Genomic DNA, 10,823 nt, shown 5'->3' with positions numbered 1-10,823 from the left:
TAACCACATCCATAAACCTCCTCTTTGGTCTTCCTCTAGGCCTCCTGCCTGGCAGTGGGAAACTCAGCATCCTTCTACCAATATATTCACTCTCTCTCCTCTGGACCAACATGTGCTGTCCCTCTGATGTCCTCATTCCTGATCCTATCCATCCTGGTCACTCCCAAAGAGAACCTCAGCATCTTCAGTTCTGCTACCTCCAGCTCTGCCTCCTGTCTTTTCCTCAGGGACACTGTCTCCAGACCAAACAACATGGCTGGTCTCACCACAGTTTTGTAAACCTTTCCTTTCATTTTAGCTGAAACTCTTCTATCACACATCACACCTGACACTCTTCTCCGGTCGTTCCAGCCTGCCTGTACACGCTTCTTCACCTCTTTTCCACACTCTCCATTGCTCTGGACTGTTGACCCTAAGTACTTAAAATCCTCCACCTTCTTGATCTCTTCTCCCTGTAACCTCACTCTTCCACTTGGGTCCCTCTCATTCACACACAGATACTCCGTCTTGCTGCGGCTAACCTTCATTCCTCTCCTTTCCAGGGCAAACCTCCACGCCTCTAGCTTCTCCTCCACCTGTTCCCTGCTCTCACTACAGATCACAATGTCATCTGCAAACATCATAGTCCATGGAGACTCCTGTCTAACCTCGTCTGTCATCCTGTCCATCACCATAGCAAACAAGAAGGGGCTCAGAGCTGATCCCTGATGTACTCCCACCTCCACCTTGAACTCCTCTGTTACTCCTACAGCACACCTCACCACTGTCTTACAGTCCTCATACATGTCCTGCACCACTCTAACATACTTCTCTGCCACTCCAGACTTCCTCATACAAAACCACAGTTCCTCTCTGGGCACCCTGTCAGAAGCTTTCTCCAGATCTACAAAGACACAATGCAGCTCCTTCTGACCTTCTCTGTACTTCTCTATCAACATCCTCAAAGCAAATATTGCATCTGTTGTACTCTTTCTTGGCATGAAACCATACTGCTGCTCACAGATGTTCACCTCTGCCCTTAGTCTAGCTTCAACTACTCTTTCCCATAGCTTCATCGTGTGGCTCATCAGCTTTATTACTCTGTAGTTGCCACAACTCTGCACATCTCCCTTGTTCTTAAAGATGGGCACCAGCACACTTCTCCTCCATTCCTCGGGCATCTTCTCACTATCTAAGATCCTGCTGAACAACCCAGTCAGAAACTCTACTGCTACCTCTCAGAGACACTTCCATACCTCCACAGGTATATCATCAGGACCAAGTGCCTTTCCACTCTTCATCCTCTTCAATGCCCTCCTCACTTCATCCTTACTAATCTTTGCTACTTCCTGGTCCACAACAGTCACCTCTTCTACTCTTCGTTCTCTCTCATTTTCCTCATTCAACTCTTCAAAGTACTCTTTCCATCTTCCCATCACACTATTGGCACCTGTCAACACACTTCCATCCTTATCCTTTATCACCCTAACCTGCTGCATGTCCTTCCCATCTCTGTCTCTCTGCCTTGCCAACCTGTACAGGTCAGTCTCTCCCTCCTTACTGTCCAACCTAGCATACAAGTCATGGTAAGCCCCTTGTTTGGCCTTTGCCACCTCTACTTTCACCTTACGCTGCATCTCCCTGTACTCCTGTCTACTCTCTTCAGTCCTCTCAGTATCCCACTTCTTCTTAGCTAACCTCTTTCTCTGGATCCACTCCTGCACCTCCTCATTCCACCACCAAGTCTCCTTATCTCCTTTCCTTCCAGATGACACACCAAGTACTCTCCGACCTGTCTCCCTGATCACATTTGCTGTAGTTGTCCAGTCATCTGGAAGCACCTCCTGACCATCCAAAGCCTGCCTCAACTCTTTCCTGAAAGTCATACAACACTCTTCCTTTTTCAGCTTCCACCATTTGGTCCTCTGCTCTGCCTTTGCCCTCTTCATCTTCTTCACCACCAGGGTCATCCTACACACCACCATCCTATGCTGTCTGGCAACACTCTCACCTACCACTACTTTGCAGTCATTGATCTCCTTCAGATTACACCGTCTACACAAGATGTAGTCTACCTGTGTGCTCCTACCTCCACTCTTATAGGTCACCCTATGTTCCTGCCTCTTCTGGAAGAAAGTATTCACTACAGCCATTTCCATCCTTTTTGCAAAGTCAACCACCATCTGTCCTTCTGCGTTCCTCTCCTGGATCCCAAACCTGCCCATGACCTCCTCATCATCTCTGTTTCCTGCACCAACATGTCCATTGAAGTCTGCACCAATGACAACTCTCTCACTTCTAGGGATGCTCTGCATCACTTCATCAAGGTCCAACCAGAATTTCTCCTTCTCATCCCACTCACATCCTGCCTGTGGAGCATACCCACTAACAACATTGAACATCAGATGCTGCAGCTGATGATGCTGTAATTCACAGAAACAAGGAAACAATTCCATCATAATTTGAATGTTAACAGTCCAAAATGAAAAGGTCATTTACAGCTTTCCTGTCGGGTTAAAGAGACAAAAAAAACAAAAAACATGAAAAATACTTTGTAAAAGTGAGAAGTCAGTAGCAGCTTTCATTTTTTCTTGCAACTTTTCCCTGCGTATCTCTGTGTTGTGTTACTGATGAATTTGGGTGGAGGGTGTCATTCAGATGGAGAAGAGAATCAGACGGGAGCGGTCATAATTGTGAAGAAGACCTTTGTTGTCGCTAACTCTCACACATACAGCCTTCAACAGTCCAAAACATATCTGGCGAAACATGGCGCACAAGACAAACTACGGTGTCCAAGAAAGGACAATAAAGGGTAGAAATCCTTGGCTCCAATGACACATATATAGAGCTCTATATATAGTCATTGCTTGGCTCAATCAAACAACCTGCAGTGCAACAGCACTACCTAGTGGTCTGAATTAGTTACTGCCTTACATATCCATCTACATACCTACTTATCTATCTATTTATCTATCCATCATCCATCCATCCATCCATCCATCCATCCATCCATAGTAAAACAGAAGCCTCTGTGTTTTTCTTAAACTTATTATTCACATGCGTAACTGCCGGAGCAGCACATCAACATTTCTTAGCATTTTGCTACAAATTCAAAAATGTCAAACGTTAACACTGATCAAAGCTCACCTTCTCCTAACAAAATAATATTGCACTTAACATCCTTTCACACCAGCCGCCATTATACTCACACTTAATATATATATTTATATATATATATATATATATATGTACTGACGTCCTTTTTGCATTCACACAGATGTAGCTTTTATCCTTATACAGAAACATCAGTAAGAAAGTCATCTTAAAAAACACAGGGTGCTAGAAATTACACTAATTTTCAAAAGGAAGTATTCTATACGATACTTGTACAAATCTCAGGTATTTTTCAAGTGCTATACATGAAGAAGAAATAGTGTTTTCTTTAAAATAAAATGCCATCTGGCTACTGCTCGTCCTCATTTTCTTGGCCTGAACCTTCAGAGCGATCGCCTTCTAGTCGATCTGTGAGGAGAAAAAGGCCGATGTTAAAGAGGAGGAGTGGGGAGGAAGTGAGACGTGGATGTCGGTGTGAGTTTACCTGATCTGATGTGGTTCAGGGACGCCAACATTCGCAGCATGAAAGAAGCCGGGACTGTGATTGTGTTTCTCGTTTCCTCCAGCATCAGCTCGTTACGAGTTATCACCTTGTGGGAAGAAAAGAAGAAAGACGAAGGTAAAAAGGAAAGGAAAAACAGAAATCCAAGGAAGAGTGAAAATAACATGTTTTTAAGGGAATCCTGGGATTTTGGGTCATGAAGACTACGTCAAGCACAATTAGCTGAACCACATCTCCTCTGATAATGGAAAGATCAGCAGCAGGTCTGATATCTAGATGGTAAATGAGGGACAGAGCGGTTAGCTTAGCACAAAAACCAGCAGCTCGCTAAGTTAGGATCAGTCCATTAACATGCTGCAGCTCGTTTAAAGAGCTTTAACAACTGAACCAATGTTCATTTCTAACAATACACAAACTACTAAATATCTTTTTTGCAATCATGTTTGGATTACTCTAGCAGCCTTTTTAATACTCCTAAAAAATAAAACCAGCTACAAACAGGACCAGAGCCCCCTGATTCAGCATCTACACCTCCAGTATGTTGCAGAATCACTTTTAGGGTTCCTGTAATTAAGCACCACATGTCAGATCTTTTATTCCCACACAACCCCTCTCACATTTTGAGATCCTCATACAGTAGTTTTTATCTGTTCCAGACTCTCAGCCGGAGCTTCTGAAATAACATCTGCACTGCCTGGAGGCTCCACGCTCTGATTATCGCTCCTGGACCTGTTTTATACGTATCCAGGCTGTTTTCTCCGGACTACATCCTTGCTGGTGTCGTGTCACTACCAGTCAAAGCTTTGGACACGCCTTCTCATTTTTTCATGACTGTTTCCATTGTAGATTCTCACTGAAGGCGTCACACTATGAATGAACACATCTGGACTGCCTCATGACGCTCACTGACAGAACGCCAAGAGTGTGTCAAGCAGTAATCAAAGCAAAGGGTGGCTATTAAAATCTAAAACATGTTTGACTAATTTCACTCTTTTTTGTTTCCTACATAGTTCTATCTGTGTTCATTCATAGTTTGATGGCCTCAGTGACAATCTACAATGGAAATAGTTGTGAAAATAAAGAAAAACCAGAAGCTGTGTCCAAACTAAAGGCTGGTAGTGAGCGTCGCTTTGGATAAAAGCTAAATGATAATGTCAAACTGTAGAAATAACAGCCCTGAAGCTCTGGAATAATCTGCCTTCAGAACACTGACAGACTGAGGCAGCAGCTTTTATTAAATCTCATCTTACTATGTCCTGATTTTATCTGATTCTCGCCGTTACTTTGCTCATGGATCTCAGTGTCAGTGTTCACTTTGATATGACTGGTACTTCTGTTCTCTTTTCACTGTGTTTTTATGTTTTGTTTTGATTTTTTTCTGGCTATGTGAAGCACTTTGCTTTGATAAATGATCTAAACTGCAGATTCTTTTGTCTAAGGCTAGAGGTGGATGAATGAGTAACAGGTCTGATACGAATTAGTGACGTGAAAATGAAGCCAGAGGAGAGAAAAAGAAGTTTTTCACAACAGACATTTTGACTGGTCACAGCAAAGCACATCGTGTTAATGACGGCCGAGCATCCTTTCATGCTGCTTCACTGAGTAATAATAATGATCTATTCCACCTGTGTTTTCCTCAGCGACAAGTCAAAATGTCAGCCGTGAAAAATGTGTGTAAAAAGTGGAGGTTTCAGCCACAGAAATACACATTCCTAGTCAACAGATTAAAGCTGTCCAAACGTTCTAGTTTGGAATTCTGGGACTTGCTAATGTTGGTTTGTCTTAATTATTGTGGTTGATGCTGCTTCACACATAAACACAGAGATCAGCCAATCACAGCGCTGGTTCTACCTCATCAGCGAGGACTCTGTTGAAAGACGGCGATTCTTCCAGCGGCGACCAAATCTTGATATCATAGTCGATCCCTGAAGAAGCCAGAACTGAAACAGACGACACAATGAGCATCGAGCTAACAGAGGGAGACGTGGTCATGTGATCTTGGAGCAGATGTTTGCAGCTGTAGGTCTTACTGGGGTCGTAGGGATGCGGCTGCAGGCAGTTCACCACGTGGTTGTCGGCTTCCAGCAGCATGAGGTGTTCTGCTGTGTGTCTGTCCCAGATGAAGATGTGTCCACAGTCGGAGCCGCTCATCACAAAGTTGTTGCCCCAGAAACACGATTCTTTTATCTAAGAGTGAAAAAAGCACCTTAGATTATCGTAATGCTGCAGGCTGAGAGTCAGATGAGGACAGCTGCACCACCCTGATGTCACATTCTTAGAATTAAAACCCAACAAGAAATCAGCCCGTCTGGTTCGGTGTGAAGACAAAAAATGTGTCCACCAGCAACCCGAGGGTTTGGTTCCAAACACTTTGACAGCTGGTACAGAACTCGTCCCTCCCTCACCCTTTCTAAGAGAAACTCATCCAGCCTTTGTCTCCTCCAGGCTGGACTATACTGCTACATACTTCTCACTGGGATCCTACAAAAGCTCCAATATTTTCAAAAAAGGTTCTAGATCCTGATGAGAAGGAACACCACATCACACCATCCTCCGTTCACTCCACCGGCTCCTCCAGAATTCACTACAAAATCACTCTACATTCATGGCAACGTTCTGGATCCCCTTAAAGAACTCCTCCGTCACCAATCATCCAAAATAAACCTCCACTAATAACCTTCACCTCCTCCTCCTGCCCAGAACCAAACGCTGGACCAGAGACAGAACCTTCAGAACTCCTCCTGATGGCTCCACAGACAGCACATGTTTGAATACAGAGTTCCTGTTTAGCAAAGCTTTGAATTAATGTGACCCTAAAATAAGTATTTTTATGATTTTACCGGCCAGTTTTGTTTTTATCCATTTTACATTTTTTATGCAGAACTTTGAGCTTGTGCCTAAATGAAAAGTGAGTGACAGATCAAATTTATTACTATTATTATTGATGTTCAGGTTCTTTGCAGCATCTTTTTCTACAGTGCAGGTCAGCGGATTACGTCCAGATTCAGTGAATGCAGACTCAACTACATTTCTATGTAAACGCAGAATTAGTGCCAAACCTGGCAACCCTGCAGTGACGACAGGACGTGAAAAGAAACTGCTTGGGGTTTGGAGGGTTAAACGATGTGTGTTCATTTATCAGCTTTAAAGGATGTATTTCTGCGTAACTGACTGATTCAGACTACAAGTTTCCTCCATGTCCAACTGTGATGCTAAGCAAAGCTATGCTAACTGCCAGTTTCATCTTCTCATCCACCTCCCATCTAAACAATAAGTTTCTAAAAGCCCTTTTCCCTCCAGTCTAAAGGACAAACGGCCTGAGGTTTACCATGGTCCTGGAGTTGCGGTGGCCTTTGTAGACCATTTTGACTGAAGGTCTCCTGATGTTCTGGGTCTCGCTCTCCTCCATCTCTCGTCTTTCTTTCCTCCTGCGGAACAGCTCCTGGATACGAGCTGCCGCCGAACGTCTGAGCAAAGAAAGAACCAACACGTGAAAATAAAGCGTCTATAAACACACAAACTCATGCAGCAGCTGCTTAGAAACACCATGCTGTAAATACAAGCTGGACTTCCATTTTCAACCATTAACAAGCTGCTGGAAACAAACCCAAAGCTGGAAAGCAGCCACTGTGGAGGAAACACCTGCTGGGTCCATCAGAAGTCACTCAGTTTAACGTATTCTGATTCTGTATTCTATCAGACACGCTGTAGCACCGGTCTGCAGCTGTTTAATGTGTTTAAACGGTTCAGCTCCTTTCCTTCAGGACGTCATGCACACGGCTGCTTCATTCTCCATCTCTGAGGGTGTAAAATGTGATGCTTCTATTCACACCACCTGTGGAGTCAGTGCTCACATGCAGCAGCCTGCAGCCAGCTGAGTGTTTAAACCATCAAACCAAGACGAGGAAAGTTATCAGAAACATGTCATGTTGTGCTCTCCAGTTTAAACGCTCTGCAGCAAGTCACACTCCAGGTTAGAAGCTTTTAGTCGTCAGTAGAAACACGTTACCTGATCATCCTATCTCCTACTGCAGATCCTCTGGAATTAAATCTAGATTTGTAGTAAAACAGTCAATGCAAAGCATCACACAATAAGAACAGACAGTGAACAGTAAAACCTAAAGACAGCCTGAGGGCTGTGTTCTTACTGCAGAGTCTAAATAGAAGCTAGAGCGTGGTCTGGTCCAACACACCTCTGTCCCTGTCCTCTGAACCTCGTAGACGGGATGAGGATGGGATCGTCGTCGCTGTCGTCAGAGTCCTGGTTTCCCCGTGGGGGCTGACTCTGGCCCTCCTCTCCCTCCTCGGCTGGAGGCTCTGCTCTCCTGCAGCCGCCGCTCGTGTCCTCCGGTGGACTCCTGTCCTGCAGCGAGGACGCCGTGCTGTCCCCCTCAGAGCCGGCCGCCGGGACCGGGGCGGCGCCGGAGCAGGAGGCGTCACACGGAGGCTCCGAGGAGGCGACCGGAAAACTCTGCTGCCCCGAGGACTCAGAGGGAGCTGGAGGACGAGAAAATACACAGGAAGAGATAGAAAGGAGGGAAACAGAAGGCTCAGCAGAGGACAGAAACAGAGAACATCTGTAGCAGAGCCTCGAGCCTTCATCCAGTAGAAGCAGGAAGAGCAAACATCATCACAGATCCGTGTCACCCTGGACAGAAACTGCAGAGTCCTGTACACTAAAACATCAGACACAACAGCAGCTTCTAATGCAGCCATCAGCCTGATAAACAGCTGATCTGTACCTTAAAACAGTGGATAGGTACGGTAGTTTCTGCTCTGTATCATCATGTAGCGCTGCTGTGTTTCTATATTCCTTTTTAGCTTGTAAATATCTGTAGATATATATATTGTGTTGTATTTATTTTTATTACTGCTTTTTTCCTCTGTTCTTCTTTCTATAGTTTATTTTTATTCTCTTCCATATTCCCAGGGTGACACCAACAGCTGAAAACAAATTCTTTGTATGCTGTGTGGAAATTAAAGCTGGAATAAACTGGGTAGGGTGCTCAGATGTAGCTGACTGTTTATGGTCTGTCTGTTTGCTGAACCCCATCAGTCCCATAATAATCCCATAATAACCAGTCTCTCACCCTGCTCTGACGCTGAGCTCTCCGTGGACAGACTCTCTCTGCTCTGAACAGCCTCTGAGGGTTTAGGACCTCCGCTGCCCATGGAGCTGGACGTACTGCTGCTCCTGGAGGACAACAGCTAGAGTTACAGCTGATAAACACAAAGATGTGGCTGCATTCACTAATTATCAGATCAATACTGACCCAAAAGAGTTCAAAGCAAAACATAGACCCTCAATAAGAAGTGGGAGAAAGCTGGAAGCTGCACAGAATGCTCAAACCGTGGACGTATAGAAACGCTAAATGGTTTGTAGAACTCTCCCAGGAAGCATTCGATCAATCAATTAAATTATTATTATTCAAATTCAATCAGTCCCTCAGTACAGATGCTTCCTCTTCACTCTCTGGGTGAGAATGTCCTGGGACTGTAGTAAATTAAAATCACTAAACAGGATGAACACTAATGATTCTGCATCCATCACAGCTCATCAGTGAAGCTGCCGATGGTCACAATCCACCCGGTACTGACAATCAATTCATGAAATACAGTTTGTAGAAATGATAGCCAGGATTAGAACTCATTGACATGTCTCCTCACACATGGCTGCTTTGCTGCAAAACGGAATAAAATTACTGCAGGAGTAAAGAGCAGGGCTCAGGTTCTACCGTTCAGTGTGTAAACCTCTAATTTAATAGAAAAAATAAGAAGAAAAATACCTGACTGTTTAAATCTGGATGATGTGCCTCTTCAAAGTGCAAAAAAAACACATGAATCAAATGCAGACACGTGCCCAGAGACGTGCACAATGTAAACGGTAATATACCACACTTAAATGGTGGAAGAGTAGCAGCTCACTGCATTTTATTTCTCATTTTTCCTTCCAAGTAGAGCAGAGCAGGCTAAGGCAATATGTCTGTTATAATTCTAGTCCTAAAAGGAAACAACTGAAAAGGCATTTCAAATTTACTGAAATAATGCAGGTTTTGAACACCCAAAAATTCATTTTTTGCCTTTAGTGAACGTCTTTAGCGGAGTGCTTTATGAAAAAAAGTTCAAATCCTGTAAAACTGGACAGTTAAAGCACATAAAGGACCGTCTACTTCCAATCCTCACTTCACAAGATTCTCTCACACTGCAAACGTTTCTAAGGTTTAATACTTGGAAACGTGAATTTCCCTCCGGATTAATAAAGCATCCATCCAACCATCCATCCATCCATCCATCATCCATCCATCCAACCATTCATCCATCCATCCAATCATCCATCCAACCATCATCCATCCAACCATCCATCCATTCCATTCATCCAACCATCATCCATCATCCATCCATCCATTCCTCCATCCAACCATAAATTTATCCATCATCCATCCATCCATCCATCCATCCATCCATCCAATCATCCATCCATCCATCCATTCTTCCATCCAACCATAAATTCATCCATCCATCCCATCCATCCATCCATCCATCCATCCATCCATCATCCATCCATCATCCATCCAACCATCCAACATCCATCCATCCATTCTTCCATCCAACCATCCATCCAATCATCCATCCATCCAACCACCCATCCAACCATCCAACATCCATCCATCCAACATCCATCCATCCATCCAACCATCATCCATCCATCCAATCATCCATCCAACCATCATCCATCCAACCATCCATCCATTCCATTCATCCAACCATCCATCCATCATCCATCCATCCATCCAACCATAAATTCATCCATCATCCATCCAATCATCCATCCATCCATTCTTCCATCCAACCATAAATTCATCCATCCATCCATCCATCCAACCATCCAACCATCATCCATCCATCATATAGATGTAAAATAATGTGTAAAATGTAGAACAGTGTATTGAGTTCAGACATCAACTCGTCTTTATATACAGAAACAAAAGTAGAAGAAAAGAGATAAACCCTGAACTTTGTGATTAAGACAACAGAAGTACATCCACTAGAACTGGGAGGAAGGTGAATATTTGAGTTAAAACATGGCATATATCATATAAATCTACTCTTCTGGGAGCTACATATACGGTCCATTAAACCACATTCTGTCCAAGTTTGAGATAATATGTCAGTCTTTCCATTTTGTTTACGTCATCAACAATATCAGTCCAATCATCAGTCCAGGAGC

General features: G+C 43.9%; 1 protein-coding gene across 2 annotated transcripts in view; it reads right to left on the bottom strand.

Moving 5' to 3' along the window:
• Nucleotides 1-3,011: 3,011 nt before the first annotated feature.
• Nucleotides 3,012-10,823, bottom strand: part of dcaf6 (ddb1 and cul4 associated factor 6) — a 38,625-nt gene continuing 30,813 nt past the window's right edge. For both annotated transcript variants that reach the window (XM_022202754.2, XM_022202755.2), the window contains 7 exons: nt 8,686-8,789; nt 7,789-8,092; nt 6,924-7,062; nt 5,626-5,782; nt 5,447-5,535; nt 3,578-3,683; nt 3,012-3,501 (listed from right to left, as the gene is read on the bottom strand). In XM_022202754.2, coding sequence (XP_022058446.2) covers nt 3,443-3,501; nt 3,578-3,683; nt 5,447-5,535; nt 5,626-5,782; nt 6,924-7,062; nt 7,789-8,092; nt 8,686-8,789 — 958 coding nt within the window. In that variant the 3' untranslated portion in view covers nt 3,012-3,442. The remainder of the gene's footprint in view (nt 3,502-3,577; nt 3,684-5,446; nt 5,536-5,625; nt 5,783-6,923; nt 7,063-7,788; nt 8,093-8,685; nt 8,790-10,823) is intronic.

This window comes from Acanthochromis polyacanthus, chromosome 14 (genome assembly GCF_021347895.1).
Source record: "Acanthochromis polyacanthus isolate Apoly-LR-REF ecotype Palm Island chromosome 14, KAUST_Apoly_ChrSc, whole genome shotgun sequence".
In the NCBI taxonomy this organism is placed as follows: Eukaryota; Metazoa; Chordata; class Actinopteri; family Pomacentridae; genus Acanthochromis; species Acanthochromis polyacanthus.
The sequence above is the reverse complement of the archived record's forward strand: the minus strand, read 5'-3'. Positions and strand labels throughout refer to the sequence as shown.